At 45.3% G+C, this 25,369-nt stretch overlaps 2 protein-coding genes across 6 annotated transcripts in view; both read right to left on the reverse strand.

Annotated features, from left to right (window-relative positions):
• The window catches only part of C2cd6 (C2 calcium dependent domain containing 6), an 85,814-nt gene extending 84,736 nt beyond the window's left edge, over positions 1-1,078 (reverse strand). Inside the window, exon 1 of the mRNA XM_060367837.1 lies at positions 650-1,078. Coding sequence (XP_060223820.1) covers positions 650-1,078 — 429 coding nt within the window. The remainder of the gene's footprint in view (positions 1-649) is intronic.
• Positions 1,079-6,341: 5,263 nt separating this feature from the next.
• Tmem237 (transmembrane protein 237) lies at positions 6,342-25,297 on the reverse strand. 5 transcript variants are annotated; one of them, XM_060368410.1, is made up of 13 exons: positions 25,179-25,297; positions 23,061-23,092; positions 22,439-22,449; positions 20,440-20,496; positions 18,692-18,829; positions 15,553-15,670; positions 14,672-14,829; positions 12,585-12,708; positions 12,137-12,328; positions 10,857-10,930; positions 10,162-10,252; positions 9,017-9,138; positions 6,342-7,014 (listed from the first exon to the last, which is right to left on the reverse strand). In XM_060368410.1, the coding sequence occupies exons 1-13, from the start codon at positions 25,194-25,196 to the stop codon at positions 6,953-6,955; spliced, it is 1,197 nt and encodes a 398-aa protein (XP_060224393.1). In that variant the 5' UTR covers positions 25,197-25,297; the 3' UTR covers positions 6,342-6,952. The 5 variants fall into 5 exon arrangements, with proteins under 5 accessions (XP_060224393.1, XP_060224392.1, XP_060224394.1 ...); XM_060368409.1 differs by lacking the exon at positions 25,179-25,297 and adding an exon at positions 24,926-25,013; XM_060368411.1 differs by lacking the exon at positions 25,179-25,297 and adding an exon at positions 24,840-24,965.
• Positions 25,298-25,369: the final 72 nt, after the last annotated feature.

Here is a 25,369-nt window from a genome sequence, read left to right on the forward strand (position 1 = left end):
ACTTCTTAATAAAGTCAAGCCAACGGAGGATGTAAAATTTCCTAGTAATCCTCTAACAACCTTTCTATAAAAAGGAATTACAACTTGTTTCTCCCTTGTTACCTGCCGCTCCATCCCCTCGGTACCACTAAACACTGGAGACCTGATGAGGAATTCATTCTCCAGGGTCATAATTTAAGGGCCTTGGTAATATCCAGGTAGAGTGGCACACACCAGACCAGCATCCATCACTTAAGCATATAAAGCAGGGGAATTGCCAAGTGTGGAAACCAATCTGGGCTATGTAGCAAGTACCAGGTCAGCCGGGGCTCATGTAGTAAGGCAGAAGAAAACAAAACAAAGCAAGGATCCCCCATAACAAAAGAAACAAATCATACAAATAAAGTTGCTGGGGTTTAGCACATATCCAGATGAATGACATCTCAGGGATGGTATTGACTGCAGTGGGCAGGGAGGGGCCTTCCTTTGTTCTGTCAAGCAGTTGACATTTTCATCTCCTTCTTAATCGGCCTTTCGTTACTAGTCGATAAAATGAGGCTTCAGGAAGTGAAACCAATTGCCTCAGGCCTCTAGAGTCACCCTGATTTCTCTAGTCCCTGAGGCACCCCCGACTTCCAGCCTCGGCCCGCCCTCCCCCAGGACCACTCACGTTCAGCAGGTGACTGCCTGTGCCCTTGCTCTTGATTCTCTCCCTGTCCTTGTCCTTGTCCTTGTCTTTGTCCTTGTCCTTGTCTTTGTCCTTGTCCTTGTCCTTGTCCTTTTCCGAGAGTGCCTTGGCTTTTTCATCGGCGTAATGGACTGCAGAGACGGTGGATCCTTTTTCCTGCAGGGCCTCTGTGGGGACGAGGGAGCCCTTCTGGAGAATGGAGTTGGGCAGCAGGGATGAGCCCATCCGGGGCCCGCGACTGCTGCTCAACTGGGATGGCCTGCGATCGGACAAAGAGGACAGCAGAGAGTGGCCGGTAGAGAGCTTAGTTGAGTGGGTGGGAAACAAGGCCGGGGTGTTGGAAACCTTGCCAGATGTCTCTTGAGGGTTACTGATGGAAACCTTCCGGGTCCCGGAAGGAGGCAACTCCATTGCTGCATTCTCCTCAGGGCCCGGTGTGCCACCAACCTAACCGCTGTTTGCTGTTTGCTGCGCACGCGCCCCACCGCCTTTCCCGCGCTTTCCCGGACCACGTGCAGAAGGCCTGGGCTGCCTTTCTGTCACCTCAGGCAGTTTCCGTGTGCCCCCGCGGTCGGAGCTCACGAGTGGGAACCCGCCTCCACGGGATACGAACTCCTACGTCACTCTCAGGAGCCTGCTTCTCTGCACACCGTGTCTTTCTGGATTTAGATCCTCAGACATCACTCCCTGCGCACTATCACCTGTGCTCCGGATCTCTGTTTCCAGCAACCTACTTGGACACCTATTTGACTGTTCCACAGACACAAGACACATTCATATATTTATCTTACCTCCTGTATGTTCCAAATCCATTTGATGCAGTAATGCCACATTCACAAAATTCTGACCCTTTAAAAAAATTGCATTATTGATACAAGAACCTTGCTTCTCTTTATTCTAGTACATCTCTCGTTCAGAAAAGGATGATTTACTCCATGGCTTTCCAGTCTGCCTCATTAACTCCGTCTGCTGTCTCAGTATTAGAAAAATTTTACCGTTAAACACAAAGCAAACCCACAACTTTATTGGCCATTTAATATTTTAAAAGGTGGCCCCAAGGCAATATGGAGATAGCACATTGGACTTCTAAAAATATAAAACATTTTAAATATGTTTTCCTACCTCAGAGCCATTATTTACTGCTATAGTCTTTGAAATGTAGTCTTCTTTTGGGCAAGAGTACGCTCAAAACTCAATTTTGTCTTCCGTTAATCTCTACCGCTAGGAAGTCCATTGTACACAGCACCTGCTCACACCCAACCCCACCCACACACCTCTCCGAGGTTCTCCACTCCCAGCTCTCTCTAAGTAGACCGAGAGCCTCCACACGGCAGACACTGTGTTTACCTTGTACGTTCACATATGCCTCTAAGACACAGCTAACTGCTGTCTCCAACCTACTGTTCGCCACATCGCTTAGACTGGGCTCACAGCAGTAGCTGCTCTTGACAGAATTCTTCAGGGGTAAGAGCTTGGTCCCTTCGCTTTCTTACTACATGGTACAGAATCCCAAGATCCTTCATTCCTACCTGTGGTCAGTCATCACCCCAGTGAGGGTTGTCTTACCAGGTCGTTCTGACTTCCCAAGGGTTCGTTAATGCAGCATAAAGTAGACCCTAGATGAAGTAATCTTGGTTTTTGTTTGCCTTTTTACACAATGAGAGAAGATTTTATTTGTATTATAAATAAAGATTTATTTGTATTCCCACTGGGCAGAGCTGGCACACACCTTTAATCCCAGCACTTGGGAAGCAGAGGCAGGTGGATCTCAGCCTGGTCCACAGAGTGAGTTCCAGGACAGCCAGGGCTACACAGAGAAATTCTGTCTCAAGAAACCATCAAAATGTTCACACCCCAACAAAACAAAACAAAACTATTCCTGTGCTCCATTTACTGGCTCCTTAGGGAGAGCCCTGTTCTGCAGGACAGTTTAGAAATTGGCTCAGTGCAGTTTCCAAAATGCTTAATGTTTTTCTGGCCAAGTCCTGAGAAGTAAGCGACAAGTTTATCACTATTTGAAATCTCTGGTTAAGTACAGAAGCTCTGGCCAGGCCTTCAATCCCAGCACTCAAGAGAGGCAGCGGCAGGCCGATGGCTGTGAGTTGGAGGCTAGCCTAGTCTACAAAGTGAGTCCAGCACAAGGCAAGGCTACTCAGAGAAACCTTGTCTTGAAAAAGAAACAAACAGAAACCACAAAAGCTCTGTGCATTACTTTCTAAAGACATCTGCTGGGAAATAATAGCATTACTAGTTTACAGTGAAATAAAGGAAATACAAAGGAAAGGCATACTTCGGGGTCCACTAAAGCCTGGTTCTTCTGAATTGTTACCAAGTCTGCAAATTTATTTGAACCTAATTGGTGGAGGGAACTAGCAATTGTCTTTGGGTGGGACAGAAATGAAGTCTCATGAACGAATTCATATCTCTAGTTATTTGAATCTATTAGTGCTGCACAATTTGAAGAGGACAGAAATGTATTTCTGACAGTGCTGGAGGCTGCCGAGTTTAAGATCCAAATGCCGTGAGGACTGCTGTCTGCTGAAGATTTAGTCTATGCTTCCTAAACAGTGCCTTGGGCAGAGTCCTCTAGGAGAGGACCACTGTGCTCCCATGCTATTATTTCATCTGAAAGACAACTAGGAAAATTTGAAATTGGACTGGATATTAGATATTATGGAATTATGTTTTCTGGTTGCTTTAATGACGCTGTGCATTCATAGACAAATGTCCTTAATTGTTTGAATAAACTTCCCTTCAAAATTTTTTGAAAGAAGAGGTATACAAAGAAAAAGCAAATGAGGTAAAAAAAAAAATAATAATTAATTAATAACATGAAACCTAGGCAGGTATCTCACAACATTGTTTTGTTTTGTTTTTCTGAGACAGGATTTTTCTGTGTAGCCTTGGCTGTGCCACAGTGCTGAATTATAGGCCTGCGCCACCTCATCCAGCAGCAACATTGTGTAATTCCAGCACTCTGAGAGGCAGAGGCAGGCAGATTGCTGTGAGTTTGAGGCCAGCCTGGTCTACAAAGCAAGTCCAGGTTAGCCAGGGCTACACAGAAAGACTCTGTCTCTAAAAACAAAACCAAATAAAATTAAATCTCAAAGTGTGCAGCACTGAAGGCCTGAAGAGATGGCTCGGCGGCTAAGAGCACCTGCTCCTCTTTTCGAGGACCAGAGTTCAGTGCTCAGCGCCAACATTAGACAGCTTACAACAGCTTATGGCTCCAGTTCCAAGGAATCTGACACCTTTTCTAACCTGCAGGGCACCCACACGCTTATGGCCTAGACACACATTCATATAAAGAAAAGGTAAAACTTTCTTGTTTTTTAAAGGCTGAGCTGAGCTGGTGAGATCCTTGCACAAGCCTGGTGACCTAAGGGTGATGTCCAGAACCTGTGTGAAAGAGGAAGAGAGAAGCAACTGCGCAGAGTTGTCCTTTGACCTCCACATTTACTCTGTGGCACGAAGCCCAATGATGATGGTGATGATGATGAAAGATTGTTTTGAAGTTCTAAACTCACTCGCCTTTCTGCTCTTCTTTTTGTGCCCCTCTCTACCAGGAAATCGCATCCATTTTACAAAGCCCCTGCTCACATCCAACTTCACCTACAAACCTTTGCTAGACCCTCCCATTCCTAGATGGCTCTCTAAGTAGATTAAGAGCCTCTGGAAGGCACTGTTTACCATGACTCATCCTCCCTACCACCCGCTCCCATAAGCCTGAGCGTCATCCTCAAAGATTCTGATTTGACAGATCTGATATTCTCAAACTGCCTCGGCAATTTGCCTTGAGTTAATCACCGAGACATTTGCAATGAGCTTGCAATGGACTTTCCTGATCATCATGGTCAAAAGAGTCTTTGACGTGTGCTGTGGATTGCTGCTGGTGAAGAATTTGTAGGTTCCATCAGCTCCTCGGGGGTGTCCTTGGTGGGGTACATCGGGGGATTTGAAATCCAAGTCATATTCCCAGACCTATTTAGAGAGCATCCCTCCAGTGTCAGTTAGGACATTATTAACGTTCCCAGCTTTCTCCATTTGCAGTGCAAGGCAGCACCCTCTATGCTGGTAGGAGCAAACCTGGCCACTTGGCTGACACAAAGCTGTTGTCTTACATGTCTGCAGCTCAAGTCTGGTGCAGATATAACTCGAGTCCAAATCAAGGTACCACAGGACTGAACTGCTTTCTGGAGGCTCTAGATGACTGCTTCCTTGATCATTCTTGATAGAATTCATGGGGCTGGGATGGCTGTCTCTGGCTGATAGGTAAGAGTCTGTTCCCAGCCTTTCAGGGGCGCTGAAGGCCCCTCACCTTTGTAAATGAAGTATCACAACTGACCAACAGCTCTTTAACGAGATAGAAAAGGGCTCAGTCTTTTACATCTCTGGGCTATACTGAGCCATTTGCATTATGGAGGATGCCCTCCCCATTCCAAGATTCTTATCCTAAACACAATGGCACAACCACTTTTGCCATGCAAAGTAGTGTAATACTCATGGCCTCCAGGAATTAGAAAATGACTGTCCTTCGGGGCCACTACTCAGCCTACCACAACCCCACACTGAGAGCAGCTTTCCCTAGTTCCCCTTGATGACGCAATTAAGATGTGATAGACCTTAGCTCAACTTCCTGGCAGTTGCCGCAAAGCAGACTGTCAACTCCTACACTCCCAGGTGCCGCCAACATGAGAATCACTGCCAGTCAGAGAAAACGAGAGCTGATGGGATGGCCAGAATTGCCTGTAGTTATAATCCCATGACCCAAGTGAATGCCTGCTCAGCAACTCAGGCCTTACAGCACTAAAAGATATTTTAGTTTGGTGTGAGCATAGACCAGTCCCCAGAAACAGCCACCTCAGCTATCAAACTGTCAACGGTCTTCTCTGCACCCCTCAGTTGTCCGCTAATCTGGGAGGTCCCGCAGTTTCAGGAATGTGTCCAACAAGCTTTGGGTTACTTTCTCTTCCAACAGACCTTCTCACTGACTGAAGCTGTCAGGGCTCACAGACACCAGCTGAAGAACTATTTGAAGTGTGTGGAGAGAGCCTTTTTCTGTGCAGAACCCACCCCAAGAGTGGGATTCTGAAGACACCTAAAGATGTCTGACAGAGTGGAGTGAGGCTGGTGAACCTCCACTCATGTTTCTTGTGATTCATAGGAAGAACCGGGACCCTGCAATCTCACCACTCAAGAGGGTGGCGAAGGAGGATCAGGAGTTTGAGGTCAGTCAGGGATACAAGGCAAGGCCTTTCTCAGCAAACAAACAGAACAGAAAGACCAAGGGTGTGGCTCAATGGTAGGGCCCTGGCCTACCAGAATAAACCCTAGGTTTAAATCCATCACCTGTAAAAAGGCAGGGTGGTGAGAGACCCTGCAGAGGTTAGCCCCAAACCGCAAGCCTGAGCTGGCATTCATGGCCCAGCGTCTCTTTTGCTATGTTTGAGTTTGTTGGTGCTGCTTCTGGTTTCTGAAATGGGCTTTTATGTAGCTCAGGCTGGACCGGAGCTTGCTGAGTAGCTGAGGTTGGGTGGCACTGAACTGCTTCTCCTGCCTCCACCTACCAAGTGCTGGGCTCTAGGCACACAGCACCACTCCTAGCTGTTACAGATGATTTCCAAAGCTCCCTACATAATTCTGATGTGTGACCAGATAGAACAACGGGCACATATTTAAAGAGGAAAAATCTTCTGTTTATAAAGCTTTTCAAAGAGATACATTTGTTTTATTATCCACAAAGTAAAGCATATTTCAATTCAAATGACAACATAATTATTACATGATACACAACCCTGGGCAGATTCAGAAAACACACATTATATACTGCAGTGTGCTCAGTAAAATGTCAAAAATATAAAATGAAGGCATTTTCCCTTCTACCCTCGTCTCTAAATTTACACTTAAACGTGATGTATATTATCTTATGATGCTGAAGTTAGGGCTTTTCTACATTGGCACTTTTTTGATAATGATCATGAATATAGCAAATCTGTGAGAACAGGAAACAAAAACATTCACCTGCCTTTTTTTTAGCCCATTATCTCCTGTATCACTAAAGGGATAGTAATATGGAAAGTAATGCTTAGTATAAAGATATAATTTAAACATTTTTCATAATCTCCAGAAGCATTTCAGTATTATATAACAAAAGCTCAATTATAAATACACATACACATATCTTATAAAAATACACTTAAAAACAAGAGCAGGGAAATGCAGGTGGTTACTGCGGCTCTTCTCTTGGGGTCTTGGAGGCCTTCACTGTGGTGAAGGGGGTCGGCACTATGAAGGTGCTTGGATTCTCTTTTCAGAGTATTCGTCCACATCAGAAAAGAACATTAGCTCTGGAGAAGAAAACGAACATATCATGCTTAAAACACTTTTCCAGCTCCTCAGAACAGTTTTTCAGCTTAGTCAGAGTCTGCTGAAATCCTGATTTATATATAGTACTCAAGCACAAAGATTAATTATTCAGGGAGTTTTTACTCTAAAAGCGAAGCTAACAGCAATTGTGCATGTTTTGTAATTTTAAAAGTTCAAGTTTTAAATTTATTATAAACCTCTTAAGATAAACTACACAAAACAAAGACAACGTAACACATCTTACCAAGAAAATTAAGTCACTTAGGGTCAATAAAGAGCTGAGAGGCTTAGTTCTGTAGGGATCGGGTGATTTACGGTGGAGGAGAGAAGTGGGGGTTTCAGAACGGACACTAGGTGTCTCCTTACAGCACTCTGCTAGCCTATCCCACCTCACCTCCTAAAGACCCAACGCGCTACGTGTTGTCCTCATTTTGTTTTCACTTTTTAAATTACCATCCTTAAGAGACGGCAGGTTTCTGGAATTCTTGCTAGTCACCATACACACTGCCACTGAGACCGAACCCTGCACAAGGCAGCCGGAAACAGTGTCAGTCCCAGCAACGACACACAGTGCCGTCAGGAGGAGCTGTAATCACTATTATTCTGCACAACAATAGAATTTATTATTAAAATGTGAAGAAATATAAAAAAATAAATAAACCTTGAAAATACAGAAAACAAAGTCCTCTGATATAAACCATTAGATTAAAAAATTCTTTGAATGTTCAAAAACTGTACTTCATGAAAAAAAAAACGGCAAAGTACCTAATGGGCAACATTTTTGTGCATGAGTAGGTATGTAGTATGCACATGTTCACATGAGTATGTGAACACACGTGTATACATGCCAGAGGCTGACATCAGGTGTTGCCCTCTCTCCTTCACCGTGTTTTTGAGCCGGCGTCTCTCTCTCTGAACCAGGACCTCGTCAGTCTGGCTGGCCGGCTGCCATGAGCCGAGGGAGCACCTGCCTCTGCCTCCCTGTGCTGCGACTACAGGTGCACAGCCCTGCGCCTGGCTTTTCCCCGGATACTGGAGATCTGAAGGCGGAGCCTCGAGTCTGCATAACAAGCCTGTGGACAACCGACCAGCTACCCAGGTCCAAAGTCCAATATACAGCAAACTGGAGGGAGCGGCAGGATGTGTAGTGGAACAACATGAGAATTACAATGCGCAAAGGTACATTCCTGAGTGAAATACACGAGGAAATTACATTCCGGTTTGCTATAATATATATATATATACGTACGTATGGAAAACACAACAGGGACAAACGGGCTGTATATTCATGTACAAGCTCACATATGCATATTTACATCTATAATGTAACAAAAAATTATAGACAAAAGGTCACAAATTTGGAAGGAGGGAATTGGGAGGAGTTAGAGGGGAAGAGAGGGGTGAAGCTGACGGAACTACAGTGCTCATGTGTGAATGGATGGAAATGTGGAAGCCCTGTCAAGGGAGGACAGTCTACGCTAAAATCCCAAGCATTCCTAGAGAATTTGCTGATGAGCTAGCTGCGTGCTAATGGGAGTTTTCTTCTTTTGGTGTTCTGGAAAGAGCCTTGGGTCCAGAGATTAGAGACTTCGCGGGGCACATTGAAGGTAAAACAAGAAAGCACTGTTAGACAAGGAAACAAGGGTCTGTGCCAACAAGATGAGAGTCACTGACTCCCGTGTGTGACAGGCCACGCTGATGGAGCAGGGCATCATCACGTGAAGACAACTGAGCACGATGACAGCAGAGCCTTAGCAACCTGAGCATCCCCAGAAGGCACAGCTTCGGGAAGGATAAGGACCCTCGTTCAGTGTTGCCAGGCTCCAACTCTCCAGGCCCCTGTTTCTTCTGACACTCTGAGACATTGTTATTCTCACTGTCCTTCTGATATTTGATTTTAAATGTGTTTGTTATGAAACTATTACTGGAAGACTAATCATGACATTAACTGCAGGATACTTTTATCTTTTTTTAGCTTGATACCTTCACTGAGATCCACGCCTGGCCTGTAAGACAGAAAAAGCCAGGATAATCCAACCAGAAGGGCCACCACCAAGTTCACTATGATCCACGGCATGAGAGTCTGTTCCTCAATTTCTGCTGCCCTAGACAGAGAAGCGCTCGTTAGAAAGGCCTTCATTTTTGCTCCCATGTCCAAACGTAACTGTTTTATAAACTTTTCAAACGTAGTCCTCTCCTAGAGGGAGAGCACCATTTCATACCAAGTAGGAAATAAGGTGCGATCCTCCTAAAACAAGCAAACAGCACAGAAGAAACGCGACACGTGCCTGCAGGGCTGGGAACCGTGTGCACTCTGAAGAGACCTCTCTACGTCAGTGTAATGACAGTCAGGGGCTCCCCTCAAGAGTCCCAGCAAGTTCTTTTCAAACATCACGGTAATATTTTTCAACTGATAATCATCCTTCTCTCTTAGCCTACCTCTATTCCCTCTCAAAAGAGACTGTTGTTCACTTAAACTGGACTTTCAGCCATCTGGTCAACCCAGCAGCTCATCTGCAAATGCTGGTTCTCCTTTACTCTCTTCCCAGCACTACTAACTCCTTTCTTAGGCTCTGTTCTCCACCACCGTGTAGTATTTGGCTCTCTGCCTGGGGTAAAGACATAGAGCACACCTCCAATCCATTACACAATGACTTGAAGAGTTAAAAAAAAAAAAAAAAAACAAAACCGTGTTTTTTAAAAGAAAATAGTCCATTTAAAAATCCAGGTATAGTGAATACACTGTAATTAATATAAAAAATAAAAATGTAATTAAAACATTCAAAAGCAAATAAATAAATGAAAATCCAGGTATAAGCTGGGTGTGGTGACTCATGCTTATAATCACAGCACTGAGGAGGCACAGACAGTATGATCAGGGGTTCAAAGCCAGCCTCAGCTACATAAGGAGCTTGGGCTACCTGAACCCCCATGCCAGGAAAACAATAGTTAGTCTCTAGGAAGGTCATTCTCCATTAGCCAACAGAAAAGATCTTCTCTTTTCATGGTTTATTATAAACAGAAATGTGGCCTCTCCTAATCTATGGATGAAAATGTGGAAAGGTATCGTTAGCCCTCCCCCCGTTGCTGCTGTTACCATAACTGCTAATGTTACTATGAATTCTTACCAGCGGCTCCCATTAACGGGAGGTGTGTAAAGGTGGATTCTGTCACTTGTCATTTGCTGACTCAGAGATAGCACTAGAGCAGTAAAGTACACTGAGGGGAAAAAAAGTAAAATTACTAATAATTTTAACTCCGTTTATATGGAACTTACAGGCTCTTACAGGTCAAAATAAAGCACACCTTGCTGAATGATTATACAGAATTACTTCTGTATATTAGCCATGTCTGCCTAATGCCAAGTGAAAGCCACAAAAGCTAAATAAGTAATGAAGGCCAAAAAATTCAACTTTACTTGTTATTTTTGGTGCAGGGCATTAAACCCAGGACTTCACATAGAAGTTCAACTTCTGAAAGTCATTTAAATGATCCTCTAATGAGAACCACTTATAAATCAGGCATGGCGATGCATCCTTGCAAATCCCAGTTCTTAAGGGGGAGCAAAGAGGATGAGGAGTTCAAGGCTATTCCCAACCACACAGAAAGTTCAAGGCCAGCCTGAGCTATGTAAGAGATCCTGCCTCAAAACAAAAACAAAAATGTAGCTCTATCAAAATCACTCCTACCAGGTTTTAAGTTACAAATTCATTGATGGTTTATATGAAGAAATAATACAAAACTTCTGTAAAATCTTTTTCTCGATTCAAAATGACAGAATCGCTCCTCGGTTATAGCAGTTATCCAGGTAACTATTACTTACGGAAAGAGGCTAAAGCCGTTGGCTCCAGGGCTAAGAAGTTCCGGATTGCTACTGATGTCTTAGCAAGGTCAATCCTAGGAGGAGACGTGGACGGCGTCACCGTGCAGCTCGAAGGAGACCAGCCTTATTCCCCTTGCTGGTTTCCCTCCTCTAGCCCCCCGCCACCAGGGCCACCGTCCCTTCCGTCTCTAAGGAGCTAAGGTTTAAACTTAAACACGAGAGTGTCTACCTTAAAGGCCACGGAAGATATCTAACACAAAGACTACTTAGTATCAAAACACGTGAAGAAACAATTTAATCCTGATCTGCAAAAATCATTAGCTTCCTCCTCTTCCTGTCAGACTCTTAGACTGCAGTGCTGGTTAGCGTTTGTCAATGCGACCTAGTCGTCTGGGGAGCTGAGGAACCTCCACTGAGAAAATGGCTCCAGAGGACTGGCCTGTAGGCAAGTTCCACGGGAGCACCTTCCTGTTTAAGAAGCAATGTGGAAGGGCCCAGCTCACCGTGGGTAGTGCCGTCCCTGGGGCAGGTGGCGCTGGGCTATGTTTTTTAAAAAGTGGGCCGAGCAAGCCATGGACAGTAAACCAGTAAGGGCGGTCTTCCACGGCCCCTGCTTCAGGTCATGACTCCAGGCTCCTGTCCTGTTGAGCTCCTGCTGTGGGTTCCCCTGATGAGGGGCTAGGACATGTGTGGTAAACGAAGCCATTTCCTCCCCACGCTGTTTTTGGTCAGTGCTTTATCGCAGACACAGAGAAGCAAACTGTGACAACAATACATAGGCAGGATTTTGTGCATGTGTCTGATTTTATTTAGCTTGTGTGGTCAGGTGGGTACATGTATGCACACATGCGCACATGCACCTCAGGCTAGGGTGCACATGTGCAGGGAGAGGACAACTATCAGGAGCTGGCTTTCTCCTCCCACCTTGTGGGTCCTGGGTAGCGAACTCAGGGCATCAGGCTCACCAGCAGCATCTTTACCCACCATCTTTAAGCCATCTCTCCAGCCTACTGACTTCTTTTTATTTTTTTAAATGGGTTGACTTGTGTTCCCCAGGATAAGTGCTGAAGGTCTAACCATAGCACTTACAAGCTGACTTCATTTGCAAACAGGATCTCTGCACACACAGCAAAGTTAAGACAAGGCCGTGCTAACCCAAAGGCTGGTTTTGAAATGACAGCGTTCCCACCCTGCAGTCCTATCTTGAAGAGTCATGGTTAGTAACACGTTTTGCTCGCCGTGTCTTCCTGCGGGAAGGCAGAGGGCCCACACAGCCTTACCTGTCAAAGGCTGAGACTGTGCTCAGAGCCAGCAGCAGGTACAGCAGGCTCTGGCACGGATACGCCAAGGGCTTGTAGTGCTGCACAAGGCTGGAGAGGTTCGACAGCTGCTCTCCCGCGAGAACGTAGATGACGACGACATTCCACACAGCACAGCCAGCCAGGAAGCCGTGGGAAAACAGACCAACCACCCTGCAAAGAGAAGGGCTGAAGTTCCTCTCAGTCGCTCAAATGAAAAGCTAAGGTATTTTAAAAGCTCTTCAAATATAACAAACGTTAACCTATCATGACGAGAACAAGTGGAATGTCTACAAAAATAAACCTATACGCCATGCTACATCCTCAATTTTGTCTAAAGTATGGAACAGCCGAGACTTTTTTTTCCTTTTGTCTTAAGTAATGAAGTCTGGTTAACATTTGCTTAGTAAGCATCAACAGAAGGCTCCACCTGAAAGCTCGGTGTACGGAAAGTGCTACATCGCGCGTGGTCCAGGACGGCTTCGTGCCCATCGACACATCTATGTTTTCTGTGGTCTTTATCAACTCTGAACGGTCCGCTGCCTGAAATCTCCCTGGGGGTGCACAACAGAGAGAGCACGTTACTCACGACTGGCAAGAAGAACCCACTGTGCAGGTAAGCACTCGGCCGGCCTAACAGTGCGAGCCTGCGCCACCAGCACTGGAGTCCCGGCCGCCTGGCTCCATGACGCTCTGTTGTAAGATCAAGCCAGGGCTGAGGAGACTCAGCAGGGCTCAGCAGGCAAGAGTGATCGTCCAGGGGCATCTGCAAACCCAGGTCCAGAGGATCTGGCCCCTCTGGCCTCCACAGGCACTTGCACACACACCCACATACCCACACACAGATTCAGACGCAAACATGTATAATTAATTGAAATAAAATCTTAACAGGAAAATAAGGAGCCTGAGAGGTGGCTGCTGAGGTAAAGGTGCTGCCTTGGGTCAAGCCAGCTGACCTAAGTGTGGCCACTAGATCCACACAGAGGCAGAGGGGCAGAACCACATCCACAGAGTTTGTCCTAACCTCACAGGCTTCACGCACAAGCACCCATGCTTAAAAATTAAAAGGAGGGCTGAAACTAAGGTTGACATTTGATAATTTTTGTAATCTAAAAATTATCCTTGACTGTAACTTTTTTCCTTTTCTTTCACCTTTGGCTGCTCAGACATACCATTTCTTCATCTTTAAAAAAAATAATGCGAATTAGCTTTCTTCTCAACCCAAAGCCAATTGTCAAAATAACGATTTTATGAATCAACTATATTTAATACGTTAACTGTATTTAATAAAATACAACAATAAACTCCCAACTCAGAATTAAATGTAAAAGCCTCTAGCATGACCTGGAAGTACTGCAGAGACCTGGGGAACATTAACACTGGAATGCTGGGGCCTAGAGGAATGGCTCAGAGGTTGAGAGCACTTGCTGCGCTTACAGAGGCCATGGGTTCAGTCCCCGGCACCTACACAGTGGTGTGCAGCCACCGTACCTCCAGCTCTAAGGGCTACATGCCCTCTTCTGACCTTTGCAGGCATGAGACACATGTGCAGTACACTTCAGCAAAACACCTGCACACATAAAATAAAAAATAGGTTTTTAAAAGGAAATCATTTCTTAAAAATTTAATATGTTTACACTACCGAGACAAGCTTTTATTTGAAACTTTCTTTAGAACTCTTGGGAAAGATGTCGGAGTGTACGGCGCAGCTTTCTGAACCGGCAGGAGAGAAGTGGGGTACTTCATAAAGTTCTGAGGTGCGGGAGTGGAGTGGGGGTGTCACACCTGCACTGTGGCTAGGGGTTTCTTCTTGAGGAGCTGCAACCCAGAAACGGATCAGGAAGCAGACAAGACTCCATCCCAATTACCCTCACAGAACCCACTGCTCAGATATTTTGAGAGATAAAAGAATAATTTTCTCAAAAGAAATTTTTTTATTGGATAGGTAACAGAACCATGAACGCCTTTATCAGTTACTCAAATGAAGGAAACAGAATAAAAATGACTAGGTCACACTGCTCTAAAAAAGAGGGGATGAGGGACAGCCCGGTTAGCAAAATGCTTGCCGTGCGAGCACAAAGGCCAGACTTTGATCCCGGGAGCCTACCTAAAATTGCTGGGCAGGCGGCCATGCCTGGAATGAACCCCAACATTCTGAGGCACAGCTGCTGGGGCCTAATGGCCAGCTGGCCTCGCTTGGTGAGCTCCAGCCCAGTGAGAGATCCTGTCTCAAAGGAGCGAGATGCTGTTACTTCACGTTAACACCTAAGCTGGGTAAAGGGAAACTGAAATGAGAATATAATGTATGGAAAAAATATATTTTCAATCAATAAAATCCAGTGAGGAAAAATAGTGTCGTGATTAGTTTGGGGTGTCAATTTTCATTACTAATTTTTATTATTTCCTTCATTCAGGTCATCAGAACTATAATCACCAGGTTAAAGGGATCCATGTATTTAGTGTATCCATGTATTTAGTATTTAGCACAACTGAAATCCAAAACAAGAAACTACTCACGGCTTTTTTCCACGAATATTTTGCCAACAGGCTGGCTAATGCCAGTGGGTGCCGTGAACCTAGACTGCTGTTCCAGGGCGCTTTGCTCCTCTGTCACTATGTCTTCATCTTCTACTCCCAGCTCATTCACATACTGCAGTTCCGCTGGCTGGGTTCTCCTGAAATCAGGGGCAATCTTTAAGAAAATAGATAATGCTTGAATTTTTAAAGACCCACATAAGAAATTGCCCATGAATGTAATGGAAAGAGTCCTGAACTTGGAGTGAAAACAAAAAACGCTGTTTACTCAAATAGATTTGTTAGTAACTGCCCACATCTCTGTGGAACTCGGTTTTCTCATCTAGGAAACAGTCACTGACTGGACTAGATTTCTCCTGACATAAAATCATAAAATTACAAAGGTACCTGCTTATTGTTTGCAGACGCAAAGTACACACATTAATGTTATATAGCTTCCAGCATATTTTTAAAGTATACCATTGTATTTTATATGAATTTAATCTTCTATGTTAAAACACAGTGGTTATGCTTATTGTAAAATGCCTCAATTTAATTTCCATTAACATGAAAAAAACGAGTCATAGTAGCTTATCTTTAATTATTAATCTTTACCTCGCATTTTGCAACTTCTATGAAAATACTGTCTTGCGCTTTTTTAGAGATGAGTCCTTATGCTATTTCTACACACTATTCTTTGGTTTTTTTAGTGTTATTCTTTTCAAATTCCTCATCACATCAGCTCATTTCTGTAATGTAACCTGTCCTGACATACACAGACACAGAGTTTGCTAAGCCCCAGCGAGGAGCTACTCTTTGGGATCTCTACATGAAACACCAGCCCTGGCTCCGAGGAGGGGCTCGAACGGTGAATAAACTATTACTTTGCCTTTCTTCGAGGTTTTGGAAGGACCGCCTCCTCACGAGGCTCCACATCAATGCCATTTTCATTCCGCAGTAAGGATGGACCGGGTGGCTTTTCAGTGAAGGAAGTCTCCGGCTCTGAAAATAAGATGTGTCCCATGACCACACGGCAGAAAGAAAAACAGTACACTACTTTTGTATTATACAGGATAACCTTAAGATTTTAATTTGGTCAATTATTTTCTACTAAGGGCAGTGTAGCTGGTGGAGACAGGGTTTCACTACGTAGCCTCAGCTGCCCTGTAACTTGCTATGTAGACCAGGTTAATCTTAAACTCAGAGAACTCTCTGCTAAAGACGTATGCCAACATGCCCAGCTAGGATTTTTTTTTTAATTTTTTCCATATTGGGTGACTTGAAAACTTGAAATTATATATTTAAAGAATAGAAGAGTAAAATTTTTTAACTGAAAAACTTGGCCAGTGTGGCAGTGCCTTTTTTTAATCCTAGTACTCAGAAGGCAGAGATAGGCAGATCTTTGTGAATCTGAGGCTAGCCTGGACTACATAGTAAAACTCCAGTTTACATAGTAAAACTCCAGGGCCACACAGTGAGACTCTGCCCCAACAAAACGAAACAAAACAAAACACTAATCTAATCTCCATATTTGGGGTAGCTCCAGCTTTGGCCCCTCTCGGGCAGGTTGCACAGAACTCAGAAGTCTCTGTGCTCACGGTTACAGGTTATTACTGTGACAGAGCAAAAGCAAAACCAGCAAAAAAAAAAAAAAAAAAAAAAAAAGTGGACAGAGCAGACCCAGGTGACTCGGGTCCAGTGCCCAACGTTCCTCCATCAGCGGAGCCGAACCGGATGCCTGTTATTCCAGCACCAAGTTATGGCAACTCGAGAGACAGAATTTGTGCGGGAAGCTCATTAGAAACCCCCAGGGTTTACCTGACAGCGAGTCACACACTTACACTTACCAAACTCCCGGAGTCCCAGGAGGGAGGCGGGTGTTCATAAACTAAGGCAGGTGGACAAAGGCGCAGTGAGCCGCCCCTACAGGTTAGTACAGTCTGGTGTGACTCTGGGAACTGTTTATCATCCAGGTCTCCCAAACGGGCCAGTCACACAGCAAGCAGGTTTTCTCAGAGCACACGGACCCTGGCAGCCATCAAGTTCAAACAGGTCAACAACACAGCCATCTAACCACTAGCCATGCTTCCTGTCTGAAAACACCAGCTCCCCAAGGCGAGCTCAACACCTCAAATTCCACTTTGGTGAAATACAGCCTGGCTAGAGAGACAATATAGATAGAACAGTACACAGTGGTCATTCTGGGTAAACCACAAGAACCGGAGCTGTAAAACCTTCAAAAGTTGGGGCTACGGATGGAGCTCAGCTGCCAGAGTGCTTGCCTAGCATGCACAAGGCCCTGGGTTCGGTCCCCAGCACTGCAAAGGGCAAGCGTGGGCACTGTAATCCAGCAGCCGTGAGGTGGTGGGGAAGGAGGACTGGAAGTTCAGCTACCATCAGAGGTTAGTCTGGGTTACACAAGACCCTGTCTCAGAAGCAAATAAAATTAAAACAAACAAACAAGAAAACAAAACTAAAACCTGGGCTAAATGTGCAGGGCTGAGTGCATTTCAGAATGGCGGTGACAGGTTGCCCGTGGCCCAGACTTCCTTTGGTCTGATTCTCCTTGGTGACTTGTTTTTTGATCTGGGCTTTTTGCTGGTTAGATTTTTCTCTTCTTTTGTGTTTTGTCTTTTTGAGACAGGGTCTCACTTCTTAGCCCACAGTGACCTGGAATTCATGGTCCTTCTGCATCAGCCTCAAAAGTGTTGAGAAGACAGGCATGTGCCATCACATAGGCAAGTCATAAATCCGAGAACCTGAAAACTCTATTTGTAAATAGAGTATTTGTGGACATAAAGAAGTTAAGACAGGGTCATGCTGGGTGAGGATGGACCCTAAAACCAGTGACTGCTGTCTTACATGGAGAGAACTGGGGAAACAGACAAAATGAGAAGAATGGGAGATGGCAGGGAGATGGGAGATGGCATTATGCATCCACAGCCACCGCTGGGAGTTCAGGGGGCAGGGAAGGCATCCCCTAGAGTGTCTGGAGGAAGCCTGGTCTCGTGGACGCCTTGATTTTGAACTTCTATCCTTTAGAAGCATGAAGAAATAAATGATGGTTGTTTGACGTCTCCCAGGTTATGGTAACGCGTTACAGCAAGCACAGGAAGTTAATGAAGTGTGTTCTTATAAAAGCGACATCCTTCCAGTGCATACCGATTCATAAGCTTTGTTGCTGAGTCAACGACACTGCGTAGACGGCTTCCCAGGACACTGGGCTCACCTGACCTATCCTCCCAACCAGCGCTCGCTTCCCACTTATTTACATACATTGTGACTGTGCTGCCAGGATCACAGCGTTCGGGTTGTTACCCATTTCTACCTTTGAGTGCGTCAACCATCACAGCTGCTTCTCGTCTTAGATGTCTGGACAGGCCAAGGAGATGTATGCTCCCATCCCAGTATGGGTGTGCCCGTTCCTATCAGCATGAGATTGTGTGTGTGTGTGCGCTGCAGTCTTTTTCGAGACAAGCTCTTGCTTTGTCACTCAGGCCTGGAACTCGTTATGGAGATGTCCTACACCTTGCAAACTTCCTCCCTCCCGCAGCCTTGTAGGTGCTGGGATTACAAGTATGTACTTGCTCAACTAAACACAACAGTTTCAGATTTAAAAATCAAAAAGCATTGCCAACTTGACACGCACACACGCACATTTTTGTTTACACTGAGAGCACTGCCTGAGTGACAGATACACAATAAATAGTGACTGTTGCTTTATTAGATTATTGTTAGTACAGAATTCATCTTATTTCTATTAACCTGAAATGGCCATTGATTTACTAAATTCTTAGTGCACCGAGATCTGAGCTTTCTGTCTTAGGCCTGATTTTTGATTTTTTTATTTTTATTTCTTCTCTCATATACTACATATACATCACCAAAGAGACCTGAAAAGGGGTCTGCATCACTGGCATTGAAGCGATGGGTATTTTCAGGAAGAAAGCAAGAACCCATCTACGGGAATAAGGTCCGAAATCCTAGCCTCTGCCCCCATCTAACCTTGGTTTCCCCACATACCGGGAGGTGGTCTTATCTTCTTCTGTCTCCTTTGAACAGGAGCTTCTGGGTAGGCTTTGGGTTCCGCAGCGGAAGGCTCACTGCTCTCGGACCACCTGTTAGCAGCAGGCTCAGCAAGGCCTTCCGAAGAAGACGTAGCTGCGGGAAGACAGCAGATGAAGGTGTCAACCTGAGCAGAGTTAGAAAGATGGGACGAAGAGAACCACGATGCTCTCTGCATATCAACACCTTCTCTTTCATGAACCGTACCTCGATAATGACATTGTGCCTCCTCACCTCTAACTTAGGCTTTATGGTGGAAAAGAAATAAACACAGGAAGAGGAAAGCTGAGGAAGAGGGGAGAGGAGGAGAAACTGCTTCGGAGCATTCCAAGCTTTCAAAGGTTCAAACAAATTAAAATGACGCAGACAGCACTCTTGTCCCTGCCCGAAGGCCTGTATCAGCCTCCACAGCTCATTCCTTCACTAGTAAGTTAGCCTGGGATGAAGTCATCATGAATTAATAACTTGGGTCATTCAGGAGTCTCAACTTTTCCCCTAATGAAACCTTTTAACCAAATTTCAACATCATTTGGAAAATTTGAATCATTGTTGACTACCTTCTTCTGCCTACAAAAACTAAAAATATGCTAAAAAAAAAAGGGGGGGGGGGTAAGGGAGACTATTCTTAGCCTCACTAGTATTTAGGGAAGGTCAACTCTGGGCTTGAGATGTGGGGGCAGAGGTCATTTGTATAGCATGTGGGGAGCGGGGCTGGGTTCTCCTAGAGGAAAAAAATGGCTGAGAAATGCAAATTGAAAATAAACTACTGAATTAATGGCTGACATTGTTGTTTCATGAGGGATTTAGAGAAGGTGACGCTCCAATGCTTTATGGTAGCAGAAAATGACAGAAACGTCCTTGAAGGCAAGTTAGCAGAGCCCATGTTGTCAACAGCACAAATCCTCCCACTGCTGGCCACCCTAGGTACACTTGCCCCAACACCCACTACCGTACGCAGAGCTACAACAGTCTCTGGATGAAACCTTTAAGTAGAACAATTATAGTAATATAAAGATTAACTCATATTATAATACTACGAAGTCACCGCTTCGGGATACCTAGAAAGCTCTATAAAAAGCCAATACTTATAGAATGGTTCCTTTTATACAAGAAAACAAAACAAAAAAGCCATAGTAAAGAGTGAAGTTAAGATACCAACTAAGGGTGACGCTTGAGGTTTCAGGCCCACTAGGAAAATAGTGAAAACCAAAAACTGCCTGCTGGGGGCGATGAATTCTACACGTGCTGGGTCTGAGTTACTACCAGACCCTCCAGGACTACCAGTTAGACAGCTCTGGGAAAAGGGCTTCATGGGCCTGCTTGTTATTAAAGCTTGAATGGGTGATGCGGCCCTGCCTTCAGGGTCTTGCTCTAACACAGAAGGGGAGAGTTAAAAATCCCTTAACTTTCTAAATCTAGTATTGTGCTCAAGGATCTAGAACCAACTGGAGCTGTAAACTACCTACGTTATCTAGGGACCAGACCCAGGAAACCCAACAACATTGTGACTGCGAAGCGTAGGTGGCACAGTGCTTTATTCTGTGAACATAGCTAACTGGTCTCCAGGCTACCCATGGCCTTGACCCCTGCCTCAACATATTAGTGATCTGTTGGCCCTAGCACCTTCACTCTCTGTACTTTGTGATGCTGACCATCCTTAAGGTCCCGGGAAAACCCATGACCTCCCATAACACAGACCGCCTTACCTAGTGTGCTTTTTGTTCTGGATTTCTTTTTCTTAGGATGACTAAGTGGAATATCATCTATAAAACAGAAAGAACAACAACAAAGGCAGAGAATCAGCTGGAACAGACTTCTGTTGAGGAAGACTCCCTCCTCTGGAGCCAACCAATGTTTACATATGAGGGGAGGAAAGGTAAGAAACTGACAGGGCCAAGGACAGCCACACTGTGGTGCCAGCAGCATCCTGCTGCCCAGTGCTGTTTACAACTGTGACTTAGAAAGTGGGCTCAAGAAATGTCCACCTTGGAGGCTGCAAAGATGGCTCAGTGGTTAAGAACACTGCCTTTTTCCAAAGGTTCAATTCCCAGCACCCACATGGCAGCTCACAACTGTCTGCACCGTCAGTTCCAAGGGACCTGACACCCTCACACCAATGCACATAAAATAAAATTAAATAAATTATTTTTTTAAAAAAAGATAATAAGGGTTCTGGAGAGACTGTCAATGGTTAAGCACACTGACTGTTCTTCCAGACGGCCTAAGTTAATTCCATTCCGGGCATCCAGATGGGGGCTCGCAACCATCTGTAATTCCAGCTCAAGGAGATCTGATGCCCTCTTCTGGCTTCCAGGAACACAAGTGGCACATAGACATGGATGAAGGCAAAATACTCATACATATGAAATAATACAGTATTAAAAAAAAATAAAAGAAATAAAGAAATGTCCATCTAGCCGGGCGTGGTGGCACAGGCCTTTAATCCCAGCACTTGGGAGGCAGAGGCAGGCGGATCTCTGAGTTTGAGGCCAGCCTGGTCTACAAAGCAAGTCCAGGAGAACCAGGACTACACGGAGAAACCTGTCTCAAAGTGGTCCCATACGGTCTCTAGCCCCTGGACTGAGGTACAGTCTAGATTGGTTCTGGCCAGGAGGCTGAATAGACAGCTTGTGTGTCTGTCTGTCTGCAGCACTGAAGGTACCTGGTCTTGCTGACATCAGGACCTAAGCAGGGTGTAGCCCTGTCAGTACTTGAATGGGAGAAGGGACAGGTGTCACATATGTGCCAGCTGCGTGTCAAAGCAGGAAGCTTTGTATCAGACTGTCAGAACCATGGGACAAAAGCAGACTCGGTCTCACAACATCATTAACAAAGGCAGCTGCTCTGGAATGCTGCCCAGCCAACTTTGCAATTAACCTAGTTGGGTTTTTTTCTTCAAAGAAAAAACTTAACATTTATATTTGTGTGTTTGTGTGTGTGTGTGTGTGTGTGTGTGTGTGTGTGTGCCCATGCATGCATGCACACACATGCTCCTACATGCACGGAAATGTGCACTCCACAGCTCATATGCAGATGTCAGAGGACAAGCTGCAGGAGTCAGCTCTTTCCTCCTTCCGTGTGGGTTCTGAGACTCAAGCTCGGGTTTTCAGGTTAGCAGCAGGTGCCTTCAACACTAAGCCATCCTGGTGGTCCGACCTTGTATTATTTCTACCAGACTTGCAAGATATTGAGTGAATAAAAATTTTGGAGTTGTTAGTTGCCTACCCTGACTAAAGGAGAAAACGTACAGTCTATTACAGAGCTATGAGCAAGCCAAGGGGTACACTTTGGAACTGCAAAGAGCAGTCTGTTACTGTATCAGACATCACTTTAAAATAGCAGTCACGGGACACTGTGGCGACAAGCAGGCACTGTAATTTTATAGCATCACATCCGGTTCTCAGTAGAACTAAGGAAGCAAATCAAATAATAATAACAATGAGGCCAGGTTTGACTGTTGCCCAATGCTGACCTTCTCCTGGGCTCAAGCTCTCCTCCCTCAGCCCATAAGTGGGGGACTATGGGTGTCCACCACTGTCCCCAGGTTCCACATTTCCTCCTAGGCAGTCTAGGCGGGCCTCAAGCTCAGTCCCCCTGCCTCCGCCTTCCCGACGGAGGTGCACGCCACTACCCTTATCTTCACGCTTATTTCAGAACACCAAATACTACATTCAGGATCCTTTACATCACGATAAACTCACTCACCTTGAATAGCACTTCACATGAGCCCGATCAAATGTAATCAGCAGGACAGAAAGAAAGAAGTTTAATTAGACATCTACTTTATTGTTTGATTGAATACTGACTTATGTTATTACAACCTGAAAAATAAACTAGCTTTCACATCCTGTCTGCTGGTTTATAAACTAACTTATTATCTGTAAGTAGTATGTTGTTTAATAGCACTGCTAAATAATATCTGGAAGGCACAAATATATATTCCCTACTGTCTGTTAATTAAAGGGACTAAGCAGATTAAGAACTCATCTTGGTCTGGTGGTAATCAGCTTAGGCTCTGACAGAACTATCCCCACAAGCACCAGGGGCTCGGGAGAAGTCTGGTAAACAGGACGCTAGCACATTCAGAACTGACTCGTCATTCTAGCATGCCGGACTAAGGCTTTTCTAGCTAATTACTTATAACAATTACTCTCATGACTCAAATTTAATTTTTGCCTCTAAATTTTTAGGAGGACTTTTCCTAAAAAATCCAGGAAGGTGCCCCCCATCCCCCAAAGCATTACATTTTTTGAACCATACTATTCAATTTTTCCACTTTCTTTACATTTTTAAACTTCAATAATGAAACGCTGTAAATTATTTTTACCTTGGCACAGGCGGAAGGGCTCGTGGAGGAAGCTATGGGGGAGGGAGAAACAAAAATCTCATAAATAAAAGCTTGGTGCATCTTACCTTCATTTACCTTAAGTACCACAAAGCTGCTCTTTTAAAGCTCATTGTTCGGGCGTGACAAAATTAAATGCATCAGTAATTATCGTCAAATCTTTTGAAAATCGTTTATCAGTGACACGTGGGAGGTGGCGATGTAAACTGAGTTTACTCCTGAGTTTAGATCTGTTCCTTCATTTCTACATCCCATGTAAACTTCTTTTCTTTTTACATTTCAGCCCACCAATCTGGCCTATTGCAAGCATTCAGAATAGGATCAAAACAGAGCTCACCTCCCTTTACAGAACTTCCATTAGCGGCTGAGTATTGGAAGATAATGTTACATACGCATATAAAACTAGGCCATACCATATATGTGTATAGATACTTTATCAGATCTATATACAAGGAATGAAAGCTGCAACTTAGGGAAAGTCTCTCTGAGGTTATTTGAGTCAAAACAACAGGCAATGAGGAGCAAATGCTAAGGTTTTCAAGAAAGACTGGGTACCAGGTGCTCTAGGTAAAAAAAAGAGCAGCAACACCAGTCACAGTGGTTGTCTGGAATCCCAGCACTAAGGGAGACAGAGGCAGGTTCATCTCTGTGAGTTCAAGGCCAGCCTAGTCTACTACAAAAAAAAAAAAAAAAAAAAAGGCAGGAAGGCTGGAGCACAGTTACAAAGGACAGCAGGGCAGAAGCCAGATTAATTAGGGCCTTGTAGGGCAAGGGAAGGAATGTGGGTTTTGTTTTACTAAGTATAAAGCCAGCTAAGGTTTTATGCCACAAAGTAGCATGCTTTTTTAAAAAATTTACCTTAACTAGAAACAGAAAACATATTTTAAGGGCTGGAGAGATGGCTCAGCAGAAGAGCTTTGTCTGCTCTTCCAGAGGTCCTGAGTTCAATTCCCAGCAACCACATGGTGGCTCACAACGATCTATAACGGGTTCTGATGCCCACTTCTGGCTCCAGGCATACATGCAGATAGAGCACTCATATGTAAAATAAATAAGAAAGGAGAGAGGAAGGAAGGAAGGAAGGAAGGAAGGAAGGGAGGGAGGGAGGGAGGGAGGGAGGGAGGGAGGGAGGGAGGGAGGGAGAGAGAGAGAGAGAGAGAGAGAGAGAGAGAGAAAGAAAACATATTTTAGAGCAGAAGTTTTGGGGCTGGGGTATAACTGACACTGCTCTACCTGAATAAGAAGTCCTGCTTGCAAGTTCTGGGAGCATTAGTTAAGAAGCTTTCTGAAATCTCTCATGTTAGAATGAAGAGATGGCCCAGCCATTAACAGCACTTGTTGCTCTTGCAGAGGACCTGGGTTTAGTTCCCAGCACCCACAAGCAGCTCACAGCCGTCAGTAATTCCAGTTCCTGGAAAACCGGCAGCCTCTTCTGGCTTCTGCGGGCACCAGGCACATAAGTGGTGCACACAGACGCAGGCAAAACACTCATAAAACAAATCTTGAAAAGAACTGAATGCTAACAGTATCTGAAGTGCCTCATGCTGCTTACACAAGACCCTGATTCCAAAGGCTTACATTTTAGATACTCGTTTGCCCCCATTTAGCAATCCGTTGTTGTATTCATTCAAACAGATTCGCGAAAAAGCTACAGAGTCAGGACCCTGAAGGATATCCCAATGCTCTCCAGCAGTCAAAATGACAACTGGAAAACAAGATGCAAGCGGATTCAAAAGTCCCGCAAAAAAGAACCTGACCCACCTCGCCCATCTAGAAACCGCAACTCTAAGCCCCTCAAAGCCAGGACGGCTCAACAGAAGGCGAAAGCCACAGCAGCTCAATGGTACCTGAGGCTCGCCCACCACCTGCTTCTTCCCCATCGTCTCCGGCGGCCGAGGCAGAGCTCAGGGCTCTGCGCCCGGCCGCCCGCCCCGCCCGCCCCGGCGCAGGCGCAGAGCGTCATCGCGCCGCCCCTCCCGGGCTGCCGGGCCCGAAGCGCCGCCACCCGTCGCGCGGGAGCTTCTGGGGCGACCCGTCCGAGAGCCTTCAAACTAAGCCTAAAGGGAAAGCCTCGGCGTCGGGAGGAGGGGGGTCACCCACAGCTTCCCGGGAGATCATCTCGGCTTGCGCGAGGATGGGCACGGCCCGACCAGATCCGGATCCAAACTCCCCGCCGGAAACAGCCTCCTTTCGCTGGCAGCCCGGAGCCGGCGGGAGGCGTTGTCATGGCAACGCAGACTAAGGCGGGGGATCTTGGGTAGGACGGGACGCCTGGTGGGGGTACTGTCCCG

Source organism: Meriones unguiculatus, chromosome 15 (genome assembly GCF_030254825.1).
Source record: "Meriones unguiculatus strain TT.TT164.6M chromosome 15, Bangor_MerUng_6.1, whole genome shotgun sequence".
NCBI classification, from domain to species: domain Eukaryota; kingdom Metazoa; phylum Chordata; class Mammalia; order Rodentia; family Muridae; genus Meriones; species Meriones unguiculatus.

Excerpts from the sequence above, each read along its gene's own strand:
- Tmem237 (XM_060368407.1), bottom strand. The coding sequence starts at position 24,958 with ATGGGGAAGAAGCAGGTGGTGGGCGAGCCTCAGGTACCATTGAGCTGC. Across the intron at positions 18,830-20,439 it reads CAGAACAAAAAGCACACTAG|CTACGTCTTCTTCGGAAGGC; the intron begins GTAAGGCGGTCT and ends GTCTTCCCGCAG. Across the intron at positions 12,329-12,584 it reads TCCGTACACCGAGCTTTCAG|GGTGGTTGGTCTGTTTTCCC; the intron begins GTGGAGCCTTCT and ends TTCTCTTTGCAG.